This window comes from Quercus lobata, chromosome 9 (genome assembly GCF_001633185.2).
Source record: "Quercus lobata isolate SW786 chromosome 9, ValleyOak3.0 Primary Assembly, whole genome shotgun sequence".
Lineage (NCBI taxonomy): Eukaryota > Viridiplantae > Streptophyta > Magnoliopsida > Fagales > Fagaceae > Quercus > Quercus lobata.
The window spans coordinates 54,662,470-54,685,157 of NC_044912.1; the positions used below are offsets into that span (position 1 = coordinate 54,662,470).

The window sequence follows — 22,688 nt, forward strand, 5'->3', positions numbered from 1 at the left end:
TTTTTTGTTTCTCCAAAAAAAAAAAACAAAAAAACGCGGTGTGTATTGACTATTGACGCGGAGCAAGTTCTTGAGTTTTCAGTTTTGAGTTCTTTTCTCAAATCTCAAAAGAAAAAAAAGAAAAGAAAAGAAAAAGAAAGTCAAAGAAGGAATACTGTACGCCACGTGTCGGGAAATGAGTGGAGAGTAGAAGAATCTAGAAGAGAAGAGAAAATGTGAATCCAAAGCGCAAGCGGGGAAGAGAATCTAGAGGCAGCCCCTTCCCCTTCCCCTTCCTATATCGCTATAAATGGGGATCACCTTTCCAACCCCCACCGCTCCTACCTAACCTTTTTATAACAAATTGTTTTCACGCCTACCCTCTCATTTCACTTTATATTTCCTTTCTCTTTTTTTTTTTTCTCTCTCTCTCTCTCTTTCAGCTCAGGTACATTCCTCTCTCTCTCTCTCTCTCGATTTAATTGTCTCGTTTTTTTTTTTCTTTGTTAAATTTGTATGGATTTTGTGTATTTTTAGTTGTTTATTTCGTCAATGTAAGTTAATTTATATTTGAAATTTGATGATATATATTTCTGTCGTCTCCTTTCTCAAATGTAATTAAAAATATTGGTGGATCTGTAAGATTATGCTTGCAGCCTGCAAATTCAAAAACTAACCGAGGCACCGCTTCATTGAGATAGCCCTCCCGCCCGCTCATTCTAATTTTTGTTATTCAATTGTATTTTGTGTAGGTCGCTCATCTTCATTCATTATTTGATTTGACATATATATACACACACACATATATTATTGGATTCTGGGGATGGCCGAGGTATGCTATCTTCCTGTTTGGCAAAGTAAAAGTTGTTTATGAAGCGATTATTAATTGATTGATTGATGCAGGAGGGTTACAAGGTTAATTTGAATGTGTATGACCTAAGCCAAGGACTAGCCAGACAGCTTTCCACCTCTTTTTTGGGGAAGCCTATTGAGGGTATATGGTAAGTTTATATCATATCATCATTATATTATATGGAACCCTCTTTTACACGATCAACCAAATCTTAGTCCCAATTTTTATTTTATATTTTTTATTTTTGGGTTCTAGGTCGATCACATTCATACATGTCTTCTTTTCGGTCATTCTACTTTAATCTCTAATTTTAGCAACAACAACATAACCAAAAAAAAAAAAAACTTTAATCTCTAATGTAGCGTTTTCATTCATAATAAAGTCACTAAATTTTATGATGACTGTTAGCCTAACTTAACCCTTCTCCTCTTTTTGAGCTTGGTCTAGTTACGAACACTAAGACAGAGGTGGAGTTGAATAAAATAACCAAAATAAGATAATGAAAGTATGCTCATCTAAATGCACACTAAGCCAATGATGCAATAGGTAGGATTTTTTTTGTTGGTTAATTTACACACCCACCCAGCGGGTTTTGAATCTATTACCCCATTCTTCACTTATAGCAAGAGTCATTTGAGTTAGAGCTCATTAATGTAGTTGTGGGATATGGATGAATAACATACCTTTTTGAACTAGATGATTAGAATCAAGTGCAAATCTTATTCAGTTGAACAGTGTATATCTTTCATTGAATGATTGGGTTTTTACCACTCTATCTTAAATCTAAAATTTTGGTTGGTCTCTACATGCGCTAGCAGCAATCAACCTGATTTACCAATTACATATGAAGCGTTTACTATTTGTTGACTGGATTCAAAGCGTTTAGGGCTTGTTTACTTAACCCTAACACATAAAATATTATTTATATATAAAGGAGTACGTAATTATATTACTATTTTACCCCTAACTGATAACCATAACACTATTTAACAACAGTCAATTGTCTTCCCTTTTCATTTGCTAGATAAAACTGTTGGAGTATGTCATTTTCTTTTTCTTCTTTCACAATTAACATCTATAAAACACTTACCATGTATGACATTGATGAATTATTGGAGCATGGAGTGTGGGAAACAAATTGTTGCTTGGAAAAATGGAATTTAACCAAGCGCGATGAAGTTTGCATCTTTGCGAAGAATTTTTTTAATTTTTTATTGTGACGTTGATTTTGTTTGCTTGCTTCTCATTGATGGTGCTGGATGCCTGAATTTGAATTTTAAGGGTGTACCTCGTGTTCTTATGTATTATGTTTTATTCACATACAATGTGTGCCAAGCGTTTCATTGGGATTACTTGAGCAGTCTCTTTTACATGTGACCCTTTTTTGAGAACCTAGTTTGTTGCAACTTGAGTTTTAGTTGGGTTTATGATTGTGTATATGCAAAGTATGTGTAATTGATGTTTGTGTTACATTTGTATTTTGGATTTGCTTTTCCCATGTACCTATTCAAAAAAAAAAAAAGATTTGCTTTTCCCGTGTGTGCATATTGATTTTTTGTCATCGTATTTATACGTCATCTCATTGATAAGCTTGAGATATGTTTTATGTTGGTTTGTAAACTCTTTTGTAGCATGTGATTGTTATGCAGATAAGCTGATTGGTGTTAACTAGGTCTTGAAATATATATATATATATATATATATATTTTTTGTCGAAGTCATATTGTTTTAGTCTTTAGAAATTGATTGTTTTTACTTACAAGGAAAAATGTGTGATCATATTGATTTGCTTTTCTGTGTGTGCATATTGATTTATTTTTCCATGAATGTTTTCTTGGGAGGGCATGTTTTACTATGGTTGTATGGAAGAATGATTTTCATTTATTCTTTGCACAACAGGCACACAGGAGTCGTTGTTTATGGTAATGAATATTACTTTGGAGGAGGCATTCAACATGCTCCTGCTGGATCGACACCATATGGTACACCTTTTCGGGTGGTAGATTTGGGAGTCACGCATGTCCCAAAGGATGTCTTTGAAATGTATCTGCAGGAAATTAGCCCTCGGTATACAGCTGAAACATATAGCTTGCTCACACACAATTGCAATAACTTCAGCAATGAGGTTGCTCAGTTTTTGGTGGGTACAACCATTCCAGACTACATTCTGCAGCTGCCTAATGAAGTTATGAGTAGTCCAATGGGTGCTCTTATATGTAAGTTGTTATCTACCTCATTTGTTAATATCTTTTCCTGTGAGATGTTGAAACTACATTAATTCTATTTTTTTTGTTTTCTTCATCGTTCTATTTTCATTAATTAATTTTTTGAAAAGAAATCTGTTATGATTTTCACTATTCCCAAGTAACTTAGGCGGTGGGATCTGACTATTCCCTTGTCATTAAGGACCTGTCTTGTAGAGCGTCAGGCACCCGAATAAAGCTCTTTAGGAAAGAATTTGGGGGGAGGGGGTCTGGTAATTTTCTTTAAGTGCTTTATGTGCTCCACAAAAGCCAAAAATCTGCTCTTGTTAAAGGCCAAAATCTGATTTAAAAAAAAAAAAAAAAATCCAAAATCTGAACTTCATGCTCAAGCTCTTTTTAGGCATTGTTTCAGCTTTTAGGAGATTTAAGTGAGACAAAAGAGCTGGCTGATTTTACATTAAGACACCCTGATACTCCCTCCCGCTTTCCTAACTCTGAAACAAAAAGGATCTCTTATCTCTCGAGCCCATCACTGTATTTCAAGCCCCCCTGTTGGTGAGTTTTCTTTCTCAACTGTTGTGTTCACTGCTCTTACTGTCCGGGTAGAAGGATATGAGCCCTTGGGTAGCAAGTATCCATTGGTCTTGAACTTGTGGGTCCTATTCATTGTGTCAGTGCATGATGTCGATGCGAAATAAGACATTGGTGATGGGGACTTCAGGGTTTTGATAGGGAGGGCTTCATAATTTTATCTTTTAGCTGGTAGAGAATTTTGGAATCCCAATTTGTAATGATTATTTTTTTGCTCCATTAGAATTGGATCCTAATCTAAGGTGGGAAATTGAGGGGCCGTTTGGATTGAGTTTTTTGATAACTCAATTCTCTGTTTCCATAACTCATAACTCAAAAATGGTGGGACCCATAGTAAAAAGGTTGTTTGGCCAAACGATAACTCTGTTTCCATAACTCTGTTTCCATCACTCAATTCTCTGATTTTTGAGTTATGAGTTATGGAAACTGAAAACAACAAAAGGCTGTTTTCAGTTTCCATAACTCATAACTTAATGGCATTTCCGTAAATAAACACACATGAGGGACCCACAGCCGCAACTTTTGACCACTTTTTGACTTTTTTTTTTTTTTTTTTTTTTCTGGTTGGCGTTGCCTGTTTGTTTGTTTTTTTTCTTTTCTTTTTCTTTTTCTTTCCTGGGTTGGCCGTTCAGGTTTTTTTTTTTTTTTTTTTTTTCGGGGTGGCGTTTGTTCTTTTTTTCTTTTCTTTTCCTTTTCCTGGGTTGGCTGTTCGGTTTCTGGGTTGGCGTTGTTTTTTTTTTTTTTTTTTTTTTTTTTTTTCTGGGTTGGCGTTGTTCTTTTTTTTTTTTTTTTTTTTCTTTTTCTTTTTCTTTTCTTTTTCTTTTCCTGGGTTGGCTGTTCGGTTTGGTTTTTTTTTTTTAATTTTTTTTTATATATATATTAGCTTCGGTGAGTTGGTGCTAAAAAAAAAAAAAAAAAAACTACTGTACTGGCTGACAGGTGTGGGACCCATGAATAGTGTGAAAAAATTGAGTGATGAAAATAAAAGTGATGTTGCCAAATGAGTGTGAAAAAATGAGTGATGAGTGATGAGTGATGAGTGATGGAAATTGAGTGACGGAAATTGAGTGATGAAAAACCCTTACCCAAACAGGCCCTGAATTTTCAGTAGGTTTGGAAATGAATAGGGTTTTGGTTGGGATAGTTTGTGATGAATCTGGTAGCTAGTGGTGTGTTGTCGTAGGGCAAGGGGGGATAAACAAAACCTGATTTAGAGCTCTTGGAGATCTGGTATAGCTTCAGTTTTGAGGAATTAGAGTTAGGTTTTGGTGGGGAATAGGCTAGAAAATGAAAGAGATTATAGGATTTCCTAAGGGGAAAGGGAATGGTAGGGTTCGGGGATGAAACAAAGTGAAAACCAAGATATGGGTTGCTGTGAATAGTGCTGTGAACAGTAACCGTTAATACTAAAATTAAAAAAAAAAGAACGATAAATTGTAGGCATCGTACCTAGACCTCCTAAGCCGCATCACACAAACCATAAAGAAAGCTCTTTAAATTCTGAAAATATTAATCCTCTCAATAGAAAAAGCATTACAACCCTTTAAATATTAGTCTAATACTTGTCAAAAAAAAAAAATTAGTCTAATACCTATTCCTAGTTGAATGGATTTCTTAAAACCCTAACAAGACTTGGACATGGACTCCTTAGGCTTTTACTACTAAGCCCAACTAAACAACCAAACTTAAATAAAACCCAAAAGAAGATCTAATGGATAGTTAGTACAGCCCATTCCAGAATATTGCGAATTACAAAATTTCCCTTGATACATAAAATCAAATATAAAATATAATAAATCTGTCTTCCTATTGCCTCCTGCATCATGTGTGGTCCATGAAGAAGTGAGGGGGGCTGGCTAGTGGAGAACAAAAGTAGAGAAGAAGAAACAAAAGAAAAAAAAAGGGAAGAAAGAAAGTAGACAAAATGATAATTTTCACAGAAAAGAAAAAAAAGGAGAAAAAGAGAAGAACAGAACAGGGAAAGAAAAGGAATAAAGGAAAAGGAAAAAGAGGAGAAATAATTAGGAAATCACATGAAAATGACAAGGACATGCTAAAATATAAAAGTAATTATTATAATATAATAAAAATTGGCTATTACTTGAATTCTTTGGATTTTAAATATGAAAATAAGAATATATAAAATAAATTATGCCAAACAATTATAAATTGTACAATGTCTTCTTTTGTCATTTCTCACTTTAAAACCTCTTTATCAATTTGGTTACCAAACAAGTATCTTTAAAGCACTTTATTATCAAACACTAATGTTAAGGAGTTTTTCAGTAAAACTCTTTATTGCAAAAGCTCTAAATCTAATCAACCATATAGTGGTTTTGTTTCTTTCTGGGTGGATAACTTCTAAATTCCATAAAAGAGATTTGAATATTAAAAAAAATGTCCATCTGCCTTCCTCTTCTGCATGTAGAGTGGATGGAGTTTTAGCTTTGAGTCCTTCTAAAGATACAACAAAAATTCACTACAATTTTACAACATTCCCAAATTAGCCTACCACCTCACACTTGGGTCCATCTCAATCAGCATCCAATATGTGAGGCGGTAGGCAGATTTAGGAATGGGAAATATTAGTGAATATTTTTTGTGTCCCTGACTTCATTATTTAGCTTGGTTGGTTTGCTGTGTGTATAATAGGCATTGAGAATTTAGGGAATGATATTGTGGAACATGAGTGGATCTCAAAATCTAAGTTTGCAGATAAAGAGATATATATTGCATTTCCAAAATTTGAGGACAATAAGTTATTGTATAATTGGTCAGTTATTGGGACTCTTCTGTTGTGTGATGTGCTCCATTATCTGAAATTTGTGTTGCAGTGCCCATGATACAAAATCTGGAGACAACATTAAAAGCTGGTGCTGTCCCTCAAGTTCCACAATTTAGACCCGCAATGGCCCAGCCTTTGCAACCAGTGACCACTGCAAAATCTGAAGCACCAACCAAGTCTGAGGATCCAAAGACAACGAAAAATGCAGTCCCAGCTGCTGTCAATCCTGCAGGAGAACAGAAATTAGTAGTCAATGGGGTTGTAGGAGACCCTCTCGGGAATGCTCGGAGCAAGGTGCAGGAGGAGATCTGCAATGAATTTGCTGCAATCATGGCTACTGGGTCATTGCGTGCAAGTGAGGCCGCAGCTCTTGCAACAAGAAGAGTTATGCAAAGATATGGGAATACAAGTTCTGCAGTGCCACAGAGTTGAAAGTTTAGAATAATGAGAGGTGATTCTTTTTAGGGTGGTTGCAACTTTTAACTGTTATTTGTCGAGTGTGGGTCTTTTAAGGAAGACCCATCATCTGGATTGATGATTTATAATGTAACTGTAGGGCTCTAATTTAAGCTTTGCTTTTACTGACCCACTGGGCACTGGCATACGACACTAGTAAGCTTGAGGGGATATTGATTTTTTATTTATTAAAATTGTAGATTGCACCCCTCAATAATGGACCATATTGATTTCCTCTTTAAAATAAATTTAGTTATGGATTCTGTTGTTATATGGTGTTTTGATTCCATTAAATGTCACTTAAAAAGCTTAAAATAATGTAATTTTCATACGAACAAAGTTACATTGTCTTGAGCATGTTAGAATTCCCTTTTCCCATTTTTCTATGTTTAATTGCTGTGGTAGGTACAACCAAACCTATATAGTTGTGGTTTAGATTTAACTTAATTGGTAAAGTTTTTGACGATTGAATAAAAGATTTGAGATTTAATTTTACCTACACCAAAACTGATAGATGTATTGATATGATGATAAAGAGTAGAATTATTAAAAGCGAATGTTATAGGTTGAAATTTTATTCAAATAAAAAAACCAATATATATATTTTTAATAATCAAAACAATATAGTTAGTATCCCAAAATCATTGTCACTGTTTTGTCTCAAACCCAACCGAACAACCGGTCAAGCTTTGGAGAAATCCAATCTTAGTAATCCTAAATTCAATCAAGGTGAAAATACCATTTTGAAATCATTGTTTTTTACATTTTGATAACGATTAATTTGATTTTTATTATTTTTAACTTACAATCAATTTGGTCATTATAGTTTACTCCATGTTATTTTCAACTTGCATCTCAGTGGAAATAATGAATAATAGACATTGATAGCAAAGCCAATCACACTAGCTATCGGTCACTTTACCCAGCATTGAACTCAACAACATGGACAGCGAGTCCTTAGTCATTTCGTCTAACCCATGACCATCGGCCCACCCAACCAATGACCATCAGCCTCAAACCCAACCACACATCTAATAGCCACGCGCTGTATAAAGAAAAGAAAAGAAAAGAGGTGAATGAGGAGCAAGCAGTAGGCATGGAGAATTTTTGCTTTTGCTAAGGTTTATGGGAAAACTAAGTTAGTCCTATTGTTAGATGAAGGGAAAATTGTCTAATGAGATGGTTTCATGAGATCTCTCACTTCCATTATGTACGTATCTCATATTTTGTGAGAGAAGACTCATAAAACTTTCTTATTTTGAAGAAGAAAATATGAGAGCAATAAGATGAGAACTGGTCACTTTTAGTGATGTTAGCAATTCTAGCAGATGAGGTCAATAATTAGCTTGTTTTGTTTAATATCCTGTAAAAGTAAACAAACATGTACATTTCCTTTTACAAGGAAACTATCTATTGTGTAATTTGATGAAACATTGATCTAACCTTCAAAGAATCTTAGTCGAGCACATGGGTAAGTCAAATAATCATATTTGAAAGTCAAGATTCACAACCAAATTATTTCTAACAAAAAAGAAAGAAGTTCAATAAATATAAAACAGAAAGAAGATAGTTAACTGTGGGAAAAAGTTTAAACCTTCCAAACGTTTTTTTTTATTTAATTTTTTATCTTTTCATTGGATGTAAATTTTGAAAATCTAACAATTAAATTACATATTCTTTATATTCTTCATGCTTGCAAAACTTCAAGAAGATTAAAGATCAAATAACTAATGTTTAAATAACAAGTTTTTGTGGTGAAAAATAATGTACAAAAATAAGTTTGTTGATTGGATAGTAAATAAAATCTGATTTGAACGAAAATTGACATACATATTAAGAACATAAAAAAAACATGTAGATTTTTCTCCAAACTAATTTAGAGAAAAACCTTGTCCGCCGTCCAATAACTAGCCATGGCACACAAAATATTCAACTTGCAGTTTGGGGACATGTTCAACTTGTATGCACACTTGCGCATATAAACTTATGGCAAAGTTTGGCTACAAAGTTAGTTGTAACCAATGATTACAATTCCACTTAATATGCATAAAAAATAAGTTTATGAATCAAATAGTATATAACGTATAATTTATCATAATTGTTAAAAAACATACAATCCAACCATTAGATTTTCAAAATATATAGTCATATTAATATTAATTTTTTCGGGGGGAGTTATAGCCAGTAAGTTTGTAGCCGATTTTTGTCCTAAATTTATACAGTTCATGTATGCATTTATCATTGATATGGATTGCGTTGCCAACAGGCACAGATACATTTTTATGCCAAAACCCAAGGGCTCAGATTTTTAGACTACATGAGGGCGATCAATACTAGCGATTACCTCTAAGAATAACATGAAAAATAAAATGGAGTGATATAAATTTTCACCTGATACTACTGCTCATTATTCTATATTTTCACCCTTAAAAAATGTTACAGTATAGGCTTGTGTTAAATGGTACAATATATTGTATTAGCACTTACAAGATTACCTTCAATCTACACCGGTATAAAAACCAAAGAGAAGCAGCAACGACGTGCTATGAAATGGTGGCTGCAGATTGACTGATTGATGACACATGACCTTGATCACTGGATGGAATGAGAGTGTCGTTTTCTAACTCAACGCTGGCTTCTTTTGATCTGCTAAAAGCATCTGAAGGAATGTTGATGCCAGCAAATCCAATCAAGACGGCCAGAGCTCCAAGGTAATCCATGAGACGAGGGGCATTGCCCATTATTGAATCGACTATAGCTGCTAACGGGACCTGAATTGTAAGACCAGCTGTTGCTACCGTTGTGGTTGTCAAAAGAATGGCCTTGGCCCATAAATAATCGCTCAGCACATTATCTAACAAACCTATAAATGAAGTAAAAAATATACATTTTCAGTATACATTGAAAATGCTACTGAAAACTTTGTGCAGCTAATATTAGTTAAAAAAAAAAAAAAATCATTAATCACATATTCTACAATTCTACAAGACAGAGGAACCTTTTCCAAAACCTCTTTCTTGTGAGGGTAAAAGTGCCATTTAGCTCTAAGGCCATTGGCAAAAAAAGGCCTCTGTTCTTTAGCTCTCCATACAATGGAAATTATTTTCCTAGTACAAGTGATCAATACAATAGTGGACTCAAAATGACAAATACAATGTGGCCTCCCAATCTCACATCATGCCTACACCATACCACTTCTTAAGAGATAAGAATGCGTTTCTCAAAAAAAAAAAAAAAAAAAAGGAGATAAGAATGCACTTATTTTTACTATTGAATTTTATATCTAGCAAAGCATTATGGCTAATAGACAATAAAGCGCATTACACTGGAGATGCTTCTTACCATGAAGTTCTGTCATTTAACCATGAAGATATTATTTTTTGATAAGTAATAAGGATTCATTGATATCAAAACAGAGAGACACCCAATTACATAGGAAGTATACAGGAGTGAACAAATTAAAAACGAATATTACAAAAGTCAAGTAAATCCAAAATAGTAGAAAAAGGTTGGTTTCTCCACACAGAGAACCAGTCAAATAAGGTTCGGAGAAAAAGAAGCTTGAGATCAGACATGGAACGCTCAATGTCTTCAAAACACCTACTATTTCTCTCCTTCCAAATACACCACATCAAACAAAGAGGAACAACCTTCCAAATATCTCCATTACGATGGCGACCAAAACGACCTTGCCAGCAAGCAAAGAGCCCAACAACAGACAATGGCATGACCCAACTAACTCCAAATAAACCAAAAACCATATCCCATAGCTCCGAAGCAACCGGGCAATCAAGCTACCTTTCGCGCCGATCTTGAGAAGGTTGCCCTGCTTGAGGAGATTAGTTGGAGACAAAAGTCCAAAGTGTTGTTTTTAAAGGAGGGCGATTTCAATACGAGGTTTTTTCACAGGATGGCTAATTCTAATAGAAGAAATAATTGTATTGAAAACCTTATGATTGATGGGGCTGTGACTACCAACCAGGATAGGATCGTTGACCATGTTGAACAATTCTTTATGAACCTATACTCTGAGCAGCAAGTGCAGCATCCTTTCCTGGATGTATTGGATTTTTCAAGGATTTTTGGGGATAATGTGGATTGGTTAGAGAAACCTTTTGAGGAATCTGAGGTTTTAGAAGTCATCAAGGAGTTTAATGGGGATAAATCTCCTGGGCCTGACGGTTTTTCGATGGCTTTCTTTCAAGCTTGCTGGGGGATTCTCAAATCAGACATCATGGTTGTGTTCCACCACTTCCATGTCATTGGTCAGTTTGAAAAAAGCTTGAATGCAACCTTCATTGCTCTCATTCCTAAAAAAGCTACAGCAGTGGACATAAAGGACTTTCGGCCTATTAGCCTTGTTGGGGGGGTTTATAAAATTCTTGCTAAAGTTTTGGCTTCTCGTCTTCGCATGGTTTTAGGAGAGATCATCTCTGCTCCTCAGAATGCCTTTGTTCTTAATAGGCAGATTCTTGATTCTGTTCTCATTGCTAATGAATGTCTTGATAGTAGATTGAAGTCTGGTCAGCCAGGGTTGTTATGCAAATTGGACATTGAGAAAGCCTTTGATCATGTGAACTGGGGATTTCTTACTCTCTTGCTTGAGCGTTGTGGTTTTTCTGATATGTGGAGGCAATGGATCTCTTTTTGTTTATCCACGGTTCATTTTTCTATCCTTATTAATGGCACTCCCCATGGGTTCTTTGGAAGTTCAAGGAGGTTGCGGCAAGGTGATCCTTTGTCCCCCTTGTTATTTGTATTGGTTATGGAAGCCGTCGGTAGGATGTTGGATAAGGCTGTCCATGAAGGTCGTTTGTCAGGTTTTAATGTAGGTGCTTCTGCTGGTAGATCTTTGATGGTTTCTCATCTCCTTTTCGCTGACGATACTCTAATTTTTTGTAATGCTAATATTGATCAAATGCTGATTCTCTGTATGGTGCTCATTTGGTTTGAGGCTTTGTCTGGTTTGAAGGTCAATTGGGGTAAGTCTGAGCTGATGGCTGTGGGGGCTGTTCATAAGATGGATCTTTTGGTGGCTGTCTTAGGCTGCAAGCAAGAGTCTCTCCCAGTGAAGTATTTGGGTCTTCCTTTGGGGGCAAAATTTAAGGACAAGTCTATTTGGAATCCAATTCTTGAGAAGATGGAAAGAAAATTAGCAGGTTGGAAAAAATTATATTTATCCAAGGGAGGTAGAGTCACATTAATTAAAAGCACTCTCTCTAATCTTCCTACTTATTTTCTCTCTTTATTCTCTATTCCTGCTTCTGTGGCCAACCGTATTGCTAGACTTCAGCGGGATTTTTTGTGGGGTGGCCTAGGAGATGAGCCCAAATTTCATCTGGTTGATTGGTCTACAGTGTGTACACTACTTTCTTCAGGTGGATTAGGGATTAGGAATCTGAGAACTTTCAATGTAGCTCTTTTAGGGAAATGGCTTTGGAGATTTGGGTAAGAAAGGGATGCTCTTTGGCGTCAAGTGATAGTGGTGAAGTATGGTTGTGATTGGGGTGGTTGGTGTTCTAGCTCTTTCTCTGGTCCTTATGGAGTCAATTTGTGGAAAAATATTAGAAGGGGGTGGCACTCTTTATCTCGGTTTATTATGTATGAAATTGGAGATGGATCAAAAGTGCAGTTTTGGCTATAGATTGTTGGTGTGGGACTTCTTTGCTCGCAGTCCGCTATCCTGAATTATATAGGATTAGCTATAGTAAAGAGGCAAGCGTGGCAGATCTAATGAGGTACTCCAATGGAGTCCTCCATTGGGAGATTCAGTTTTGTAGGGAGGTGCATAATCGTGAATTGGAAGCTTTCAGGAGCTTCATCAATTCCATTTATAGCACTCCTGTAAGGGGAATCGAGGAGGATAAGAGATGTTGGCTGCCTTGTAAGAGTAAGGGGTTCATGGTTAGTGCATACTACCATCTTCTTGTTGGCCATAGTGAGCAGTTTTTCCCTTGGAAAAGCATTTGGAAGCAGAAGATCCCCTCTAGACCACAGCCTTGGGGAAATGTCTGACAATTGACAATTTAAGGAAAAGAAAGGTTTGCATTTTGGATTGGTGTTATATGTGCAAGTGTAATAAGATATTATGGCTCATTAATAAAACTACCTCCCTTATATATGATACTCATATATCATGATCATACATCACGTCTAAACTACAACAAAACTAATAATGATAAACATGCAATGATGGGTGCTTTAACATCAGGACTTGGGAGCAGCTTTAAAAATTGATACCCTACAGCAACTTAGGAAAGACAAGAGACAAGCTTACTCTGCCAATCCATCCTAGAAAAACTAGAAGTATATAAAAAAACCTGGGTTTATAAGCCCAAGAAAACAACCTAAGGGCTAGTTTGGATTAAGGGGGGAGGGTGGGGGAGTGGAAGAGAGTAGAGAAGAGTTGGCTAAAAATTATGAGCCAGTTCTACTCTACTCTACTCTACTTCCCTCTGTCCCTCTCAATCTAAACAGATCATAAGTTTTAGGATTCAGAAAACAAGAACTAATAGAGGATGGCAAGAGCAAGGTTGTAGTAACTATCCATCATCTTGGCTTAATGCAGCATGAATAGTAGAGAATTGTCTTCTTTTGTATAAAGTCAGCTTCTAGTTTCCCTGTTTACAGCAATAGTGGTATCAAGCTGACTTTATACAAAAGAAAACGGGTACTGGTTGCAATTGTGCTTCACAAAGGTAAGATATAAGATCATATTGAAGGATAGATTTCAAGGCCTTGCAACATCTGTTTGGTACAGGATTTTTATTTTTTTGGCAAGTTACATAGCTTTGCCAAGGGAAATATCCTATACTAATATACCTCTAGGCCTATCATGCTTCTAGCATTCAACAGAAAATCCATAAAGATCAAGAGAAATGTGGTTCCCTAAGTGGATGCTTGAAGCAATGAACTCACTGCAACTTTGAAAATTTATATTTAGTACTACAGAAGTCCAAAACATTCACATCCCCAATAATGTATAAAATTCTCCTATCACATCATCATTTTCCAAAAGCAATATACACCACAAAGTATAAGGACAGGAACTGGAGGTTAAACTAATGGTAAAATAACATGATAGCAGCAGAGAGATATCCTGTTTCACGTGCAATTATGTGCATATAAACATGGACAAAATTTGGATACAACTCCCACAAAAAAATTAACATGACTACAGATTTTGAAAATCTAACTGTTGGATTGCATGTTTTTTATGTTTTTAACACATATGTCAAATTTTGTGCTAATCAAATGTTATTTACTATTCGATCCATAAACTTATTTTTATGCATGATTTTAGATTGCAAAAACTAGAAATTTAAGCATTTGATTGATGACATAACGATGGATCTTTGATCTTTTGGAAGATTTTCAAGTATGGAAGATATAAGAAGAAAATATAATCCAATGATGGATTTGTCAAATTTCTCATCCAATAAAAAGATATTAAGTGGAGTTGTAGCCTGTGGCTACAACTAAGTCTGTACCCAGACTTTGTCTTATAAATAGTATGTAACAAGGAGCCCAAGATATGGTTGATAAAAAAGTTTTGTTGTACACAAACACATACACACACAAAGGTATCAACCTCTTGTTCAAGACAACTCGTTTAAAGAAAGTAACTGAAAGCCAAGAATAATAGCAATAATAACATCCAAACCCACCCACCCACACACACAAAAATATCACGTACTAAAAATAAAAATAATAATAATAATGAAAACTTAGATACAAACCTTTACCAATAATTAGACCAAATTGCTCCCAGGTAAGCAGATTAAAAGGTTCTAGCTTTGTGAAATTGAGTATCAGGGCAACAGGAAGGAAAATGAGGAGGTTGAAAAGCCCTAGAAATCCAAGGAATTGAGCCATACTGGCTTGTCCACTCTTCCCATCATCATCAGGTAGCTTCTTGCGAATAAGTGTAATATACACAGCATATAATGCCGCTGAGGCAAGTGCAAGAATGTCTCCAAGAAGGGGGTTTGAAGCCACAGTTAAACCAGTTTGAGAGTCCCCTAAGCTGACAATTATTGTTCCAACCATACAAAGAAGAACACTAATGAGCTTCAACCAAGTAAACTTCTCAGACAAGAATGCTAGAGAGACCAAAAATGTAAAAAGGCTGGATGCACTGCTTAAGATGGTATTTGACTGCACGCAACAAGGAAGAGAGTAATCAATTAGACCAGAATGGGGAAACATCTGCACAAATCCGATGTGAGATGTGCAATACAAATTGCAAAATGCTTACCGTGACTGTAGTATATTTCAATGAGAGATTAAATGTGAGTTGTGCCAAAAACCAAAATGGGCATATGAGTAAGCTAACTTTTGCCACTCTAGTGCGAGTCCAACGCCCTTTGGCATCAACTTGTTTATCAACATTGCCAATGGCTTTATCCTGATCTGGTAAAATCCCTTGAAGCTCATGTGATCCAAATTTTGCTTCATGACTAATACCTTCTACATGCTGGCTGACTCGGCCTTCTTCCACAGGCACAGATGAAGTCGCAGCATTGCCTTTTGCACCTAAATCACTCTCCCCAAGAAGAACAACCTGCTCTGACTCTCCCAAGCCTTGAGAAACGCTGCTCTTTTTGTTTTTCCAAGACCATAAACCCCCATAAGTATCCTCCAAAACACGCCCGATTTCAACTAAGGGAATGTAAACCACAAACAATGAATTGCAAATGTAGGTGATAAGAAACGGTGAAACACCCGCATCAACAACAGACTGAACCACGAAACTAGCAGCTATCCAGATAGAGGCAACAGCAACAATGTATATCAAACCCAAACTCCATCTCCAAACTTGACTTTTCATGCTTTCCAAACCCAATATCCAATCCAAAACTAAAATTCTACAACACCCACCAATCAGTAGGGTAAATTCATAATACCCATGTCATAATTCACACCAAGTATACCTTGGAACAAAAAAAAAAAATATAAATAATTATTCTGGCAATGCAAATCTAAGTGCAACATCAAACGCAGAAACTCAAATTGCAATACATAGGATTGAAACAAGATCCGAGTTCAATATTATACATGAAATTAAACAGAATTAGAAACCAATAAATGGAAGATTACAATGACTTACATGTCATTTAAGAGAAAGACAGGAAGCGGGTTTCCTTTCCTGCTCCGACGCCCCACTTGATTCCGATCTTCTCACTTCTTTATTTCTCCTTCGTTTCTAATATATATATATATGTATATATATATATATATATATATATATATATATATTATTGGTCTTCATTTTTGTTTTTTTATAAAATTATGTTTTTTACCGATAAAAATGCAAAACTTATCATTTAAGTTTTACTTTAATTAATTTCAGTCTACCAACTTCCAAGTCTATTCAATTTAAGTCTTATAACACTCCTCGTTATATATTGCTGTTTGTTTTGACTATTTCTTTAAAAAAAAAGTAATAATTACAAAAACAATTTGAAAATTTCTTTCAAATTAATGGAAGAGCACAAAAAAAAAAATCAGCAAACTTTCTTGGTAAATAAACACGAAAAAAAAAAAAATAGAGAAGAATATTTTTTTTTTTTTTGGGTTGACTATCTAATCATGGGTGAGTTGAGTAACCCACTTTACCCCCTCTATCTATTCTTTTCATTTAAAAAAAAAAAAAAAAAAAACCAACTTATGAAATGCAGAATCTCCAATACTTATTCATTCTACATCACGTAAAGTGCAAAAATTCATAGGCTCATTTGAATATTCATAGGATGGTTATCTCCAATGCAATCCCGAGATGTCACAGCTATTGGCAGCCCCCCGCGCAGGATGTCTACAAATTAAATTTTGATGCAACGATCTTCTCGGATATGAATTGCTCTAGTGTTGGCGCAATAGTTCGAAACCATGCAGGTGAGGTAATGGCTGATATGTCGGCAAAGGGGGAGTATGTGCATAATAGTGATGAAGCAGAAGTTTTGGCATGTCACAAAGCCTTGGAGTTTGCTATGGAAGCTGGATTCTCAAACCTGGTAATTGAGGGAGATAATTCAAATGTCATTAGAGCACTTTCGGCATTTACAGTAAATAATTCCTTGTATGGGCATGTAGTTGGTGACATTAGATCTCATTTTTCGAGTTGGCAATTTCTTGGCCTTAGCTGTGTTAAAAGGGAAGGGAACATGGTGGCTCATCCTTTAGCTAGATTTGCTAGGAACATTGTGGATGCTTTGTATTGGATGGAGGATGAGGCCCCGCCTGCTGTAGATGCGTTGCATTATGATCGTTTACATATTAATGAATGAGTGAATCTATCTTTTTCAAAAAAAAATATCCATAAAAAATTTTTTAAACAAAAGAAATTCCCAAAATTGACTTTTTCCCTTGAAAACTAAGGCTGCGTTTGGTTGAATGTAAAATATTTTTTGAGTGTAAAATATTTTCAAGTGTAAAATATTTTCGGGAAAGGAAAATATTTTTAAGTGTTTGGCTGCATTATGAAAATTGTTCTAGAAAATGTTTTCATGTGTTTGGTTGCATTTTGAAAATGCTATTTTCCTACTAGTTTCTCACATTTTCTCATCCATTTTCTCAGTTACCAAACAAATTTGATAATAGAAAATTTCAATATATAAACTTAAAAAACCAAAAATCAAAACAACACCATTCGTTAAACTCCACAATTCGGTCAGACTGAGAGAGGGAGGAAGAGAGAGTGATCAAAAATTGAGGGAAAGGGAGAGATAGGTCATGGGTCATGGGCGACGAGATTGGTAATGGGTCATGGGCAACGAGCTCGATCATCGGCGACGAGATCGAGACGACGAGATCATTGGTGTGATGAGATCAAGACGACGAGATCGGCGGTGCCGATGAGCATTGGGTCAAGAATGAGAACGAGATCGGTAACGTCGGTGCCAATGAGATCTTTTTTGGGTGGATCGGTCTTGGGTGGTGACGATCTAGATGGTGGTGCCGGTGTTGGGGTGCAATTGGTTTTGGGTGGATCGGTAACTCTCTCTTCTTTCTCTCTCTCTCTCTCTCTCTCTCTCTCTCTCTCTCTCTTTACGCGTCTGAGACCTGGAAATGGTTTGAAGTGAAAATAGAGATGTAAACCAATTTCCAGGTCAAAGCCATAAAACACACGATCAAATGAAATGCTTTTCTGGAAATTTTTTTTTCCATGCGCAACCAAACACATGGTGAGGTGTAAAATCATTTCCTGAAATGATTTTACACCAAAACAAACGCAGCTTAAAATGTTGAAGAAGGAATTCTACAAGTGCTGCTGATGCAGAGACTAATGTTGCTGTTGAAGAGTTATAAGTAGGGTGTTGTGCTACATGTAGTTTAATGTTAGGCAAATATGCTGCAAGTAGTTTTTAGTCTATTGAGCATGTGATGTACACGTGACTTTGAAATTAGTTAGTTAGTAAAGTTGGTTATTTTTCAATTAGTTTGTTAAGCACTGTGTTGATATATATAATTTGATGGCAATGATCAATAATATCCAGATAAGCATTTTGCATCATTCTGTTTTTTGATTCCAAATCTTAATATGGTGTCCAGATAAGCATTTTGCATCATCTGTTTTGCAATGATCAATGATCAATCCCATGCTTTAGGTTTACAACATCCTACTCTAGAGCCATCTCTTGGGACTCATCAAGCAGCCACTCTCATCACTCAGCCTAAAGCATCTCAACTTTCTAGTTCCATCAACACAACAGGTATTATTTCTGTGACTAAGGATAAAGATTTAGAAAGTTTATTCTTTATGTTTACAATCACCAATCACTCTAGACCATTTAGTTTTCTCATCCAATCTCATTATCCCTTCTGATATTTCCTCACATTATTGGATCATTCATAGTGGTGCTACAGATCACATGGTCCATTCAATTTCCTTACTCACAAGAATTACCTCAGTTGCTCATATATCAGTTAAACTTCCTAATGGTGAATTTGTCTTATTTACTCACATTGGTCAAGTCCAACTTTCCACTGATTTAGTTCTTGATAATGTGTTATGTGTACCCTCATTCTCTTTCAATCCCATTTCCATTGGCAAATTGACACATCATTTAAGGTGTTGTTACATATTCCTATCTAGTTTTTGTTTTGTCTAGGACTTAGTGCAATGGAAGACGATTGAATTAGGAAAAAACATGGGGGTCTATCCATATTGCAACAATCCAATTCTGATTTCAGTCCCATTTAAGCTTTCCACTTTCCTACCTACTGTTTTATCTCATCTTGGTGTTTACTCTTCTCAAGCTTCTTTAGCTGATTGTTTGCCTTTTGTATCTTGTAATAATGTTGATGTCACTAATAAGTCAGTTTTTTGGCATAATAGGTTAGGTCATTCTTTTTCTGTCAAGAATGCATAGTATTACTACTAGTGCATCTGATGTATCTTTTTCTATTTCAGATTTTCCAATGTGTACTATTTTTCCTATTGCAAAACAAAAGAGACTTCCTTTTCCTAATGAAAATCATGTTTGTTCCTTAGTGTTTGATCTTATTTACTGTGATATTTGGGGTCCCTTCTTTGTACCTTCTTTGAATAGTTTCGAGTACTTTCTCACTATTGTTGATGATTGCAATAGGTGTACTTGGGTTTACTTGATGAAGTTTAAATCTGATACATAAAGTATCTTACAATCCTTTTTTACCTTTGTTGAAAATCAATTTCAAACAAAAATCAAATCCCTAAGTTTAGATAATGGTCCTGAGTTCTCTATGTCTAGAATTTTCACTAACAAAAGTGTCCTACATCAACTGAGTTGTGTTGATACTCCTCAAAAAAACTCTATGGTTGAGAGAAAGCATCAACACATACTTAGTGTTGCTAGAGCATTATGTTTTCAAGCCAATCTTCCTTTAAAATTCTGGGTTGATTGTGTGTCCTCACTGCAGTCTACTTGATTAATAGATTGCCTAGTCCCCTTCTGCACAATAAGTCTCCTTATGAAGTGTTACTTGGTTCAACTCCATCCTATTCTCATCTCAGAGTTCTAGGTTGTCTATGCTATGCTTCTACATTGTCTAGGAATAGGTCTAAGTTTGATCCTAGAGCTAAACCAAGCATATTTCTTGGCTATCCTTATGGTGTAAAAGGTTACAAGCTTTTTGACTTAGAATCCCAAACTATGTTCCTTTCAAGAGATGTTGTCTTTCATGAATCTATTTTCACTTTTCATTCCATGAGTCGTCACTTAACCTCTCATAATCCTTGTTCATCCTCATCATTTGGTTCTCTCTTTCCATCCTTTCTTTCTTTTGATTTTGTTTTTGATTCAGATTCATCTGCTCCATCTTTTCCTTCTAGTTCCATTCTTGATGCTGTTTTAGACACAAACCCCACTATTGATATTGATCTTGTCATTGATTCCTCTCCTATAATCCCATCTTCTTCATCCCACATTGACATCCAACCTACAAATTCTCAACCTATTGCCATTGTCCCATTTGTTCCTATTACTCATTCTCTAATTCAACCACCTAGACATTCCACTAGGCAACATAAAGCTCTTGCATATTTGAAAGACTTTCACTACAAACTTGCTATCATTAATCCCACACCTTCATCTATTCAGTTGTTTCCTATTGAATCAACTCTATGCTATGATCATTTATCTTTACCTCGCAAAGCCTTTACTATTGCTTTGTCGCTTGCTATTGAGCCTACTTCCTACTCTGAGGCTTATAAAGATCCAAGATGGTAGGTTGCTATGGATGTTGAAATCCAAGCTCTTGAAGCCAATCACACTTGGGTGCTCACTGATTTACCTGTTGGCAAAGTTCCAATAGGATGTAAATGGGAGTATAAGATAAAACATAGAGCTAATGGTAGCATTGAAAGGTTTAAGGCCAGATTGGTGGCCAAAGGCTATACCCAGTAGGAAGGGCTTGACTATTATGAGACTTTCAGCCCTGTGGTAAAATTTGTCACTGTCAGAACCTTGTTGGTTGTTGCTACTGCCCTTAATTGGCACTTGATGCAGCTTGATGTCAATAATGCTTTTCTTCATGGTGACTTGGATGAAGAGGTATATATGCTACCACCACTTGGTTTTGGTAGCAAGAGGGTGAAGGTTTACAAACTCACTAAGTCTTTATATGGGCTCAAGCAAGCAAGCAGGTAGTGGTTCTCTAAATTGTCTAGTACCATTATCAATTATGGCTTTAATCAATCAAAATACGATTATTCTATGTTCACTAGGGTTCAAGATGGAGTGATTATCATACTCTTGATCTATGTTGATGACATTCTGGTGGCCAGTAACAATTTGGAGGCTGTTCCAGAATTCAAAACTTTCCTTCAAGATCAGTTCAAATTAAAAGATCTTGGATCTTTGAAATACCTTTTGGGTTTGGAACTGGCAAGGTCCAGCAAAGCTATTAGCTTATGCCAGAGGAAATTTGTTCTAGAACTTCTTGCAGAATTAGGTCAATTGGCATCAAGACTAGTTAGCTTTCCTATGGAACAACATGCCAAGCTCTCAAATAATCATGGAGAGTTGTTACCAGATCCTGCTCAGTACAAAAGACTGATTGGCAAATTGTTATATTAACCTTAACAAGGCCTAATATAGCCTTCAGTGTACACCAACTCAACCAATTTCTTTCATAGCCAAGGCAACCACATTTGCTGGCAGTATACAAGGTGTTGAAATACTTGAAAGGATTACCTAGACAAGGCCTGCTATTCTCCACTAACTCAAATATGCATCTAAAGGGTTATTGTGACTCTGATTGGGCAAGTTGCCTAGATACTAGGAGGTCAATTACAAGGTATTGTGTGTTTTTGGGTGAATCACTGATTTCTTGGAAGTCTAAGAAACGACATATAGTCTCTAGGTCTTCTGTTGAGTCTGAATACAGAGTCATGGGAGCTTTAGTCAGTGAATTTGTGTGGTTAATTGGTTTGCTGAAAGATTTAACCATTAATCATGATCAACTTGCCTTCCTTTATTGTGACAGCCAAGCTGCAATTCACATAGCAGCTAACCCTATGTATTATGAGAAGACAAAACACATCGAATTAGACTGAATGCCATTTTGTAAGGGAGAAGATCCAAGATAGCACAATGAAAACATTTCATGTTTCAACTTGACATCAGCTTGTAGACATTTTGACAAAACCACTTGGACATTAGCAGCTCAATAACCTTCTTTCCAAGATGGGCATAAACAACATTTATGCTCCACCTTGAGGGGGGAGTGTTGAAGAAGGAATTTTGCAGGTGCTGCCGATACAGAGACTAATGTTGCTGTTGAAGAGTTATAAGCAAGGTGCTGTGCTACATATAGTTTAATGTTAGGTAGATATGTTGCAAGTAGTTTTTAGTCTATTAAGTGGGCATGTGATGTACATGTGACTTTGAAATTAGTTAGTGAACATTTGGATACAACTGAATTTTTTTTTCAGCTGCGTCCAGCGTATGGTAGTGGGTCTCATGCACTGTTCATGGGGACCCACAAACCTCTTTTTTCAATAGAAAGTTCATTAAAAATGGGTCTCATGGCACTATTCACACATTTAAAAATTATTTTACTATAGTGTTTTCAGTTTTTAGCAATAAGCGACCCTTAGTCAGTAGAGTTAGTTATTTTTCAGTTAGTTTGTTAAGCACTGTGTTGATGTATATAATTTGATGGCAATGATCAATAATATCTGGATAAGCATTTTGCATCATTCTGTTTTCTGATTCCAAATCTTAATATAAAAAATCAACCAGAACCTAAATAAAATCAACAAGAACCGATTATGGAGTTGTTGTCTTTGGTTGAAGCGACAGAGGAAATCGGTTTTGATGTGTAGCTAGCGGTGGAT

At 35.8% G+C, this 22,688-nt stretch overlaps 2 protein-coding genes across 3 annotated transcripts; one reads left to right on the plus strand and one right to left on the minus strand.

Annotated features, from left to right (window-relative positions):
* The first annotated feature begins 239 nt into the window (after nucleotides 1-239).
* LOC115960209 (desumoylating isopeptidase 1) lies at nucleotides 240-7,139 on the plus strand. The gene is made up of 5 exons (XM_031078983.1): nucleotides 240-427; nucleotides 732-811; nucleotides 883-980; nucleotides 2,732-3,048; nucleotides 6,462-7,139. Exons 2-5 carry the CDS (start codon nucleotides 803-805, stop codon nucleotides 6,842-6,844), a joined length of 807 nt encoding a protein of 268 aa, XP_030934843.1. The 5' UTR covers nucleotides 240-427; nucleotides 732-802; the 3' UTR covers nucleotides 6,845-7,139.
* A 2,060-nt stretch (nucleotides 7,140-9,199) lies between these two features.
* LOC115960549 (uncharacterized vacuolar membrane protein YML018C) lies at nucleotides 9,200-16,084 on the minus strand. Of its 2 annotated transcripts, none has more exons than XM_031079485.1 (4): nucleotides 15,978-16,084; nucleotides 15,126-15,801; nucleotides 14,608-15,025; nucleotides 9,200-9,731 (listed from the first exon to the last, which is right to left on the minus strand). In XM_031079485.1, exons 2-4 carry the CDS (start codon nucleotides 15,696-15,698, stop codon nucleotides 9,412-9,414), a joined length of 1,311 nt encoding a protein of 436 aa, XP_030935345.1. In that variant the 5' UTR covers nucleotides 15,699-15,801; nucleotides 15,978-16,084; the 3' UTR covers nucleotides 9,200-9,411. The 2 variants fall into 2 exon arrangements, with proteins under 2 accessions (XP_030935345.1, XP_030935346.1); XM_031079486.1 differs by having other exon boundaries at nucleotides 15,126-15,735; nucleotides 15,978-16,077.
* Nucleotides 16,085-22,688: the final 6,604 nt, after the last annotated feature.

What these genes read in the sequence shown, in the direction of transcription:
- LOC115960209 (XM_031078983.1), top strand. An exon ending in AAGCCTATTGAGGGTATATG is followed by an intron (nt 981 to 2,731) that starts GTAAGTTTATAT and finishes TTTGCACAACAG; the next exon opens with GCACACAGGAGTCGTTGTTT. An exon ending in TCCAATGGGTGCTCTTATAT is followed by an intron (nt 3,049 to 6,461) that starts GTAAGTTGTTAT and finishes TTTGTGTTGCAG; the next exon opens with TGCCCATGATACAAAATCTG.
- LOC115960549 (XM_031079485.1), bottom strand. Translation starts at nt 15,698, where the DNA reads ATGAAAAGTCAAGTTTGGAGATGGAGTTTGGGTTTGATATACATTGTT. An exon ending in TGAAATATACTACAGTCACG is followed by an intron (nt 15,026 to 15,125) that starts GTAAGCATTTTG and finishes TGTTGCGTGCAG; the next exon opens with TCAAATACCATCTTAAGCAG. An exon ending in TGGTCTAATTATTGGTAAAG is followed by an intron (nt 9,732 to 14,607) that starts GTTTGTATCTAA and finishes CTTCATTTATAG; the next exon opens with GTTTGTTAGATAATGTGCTG.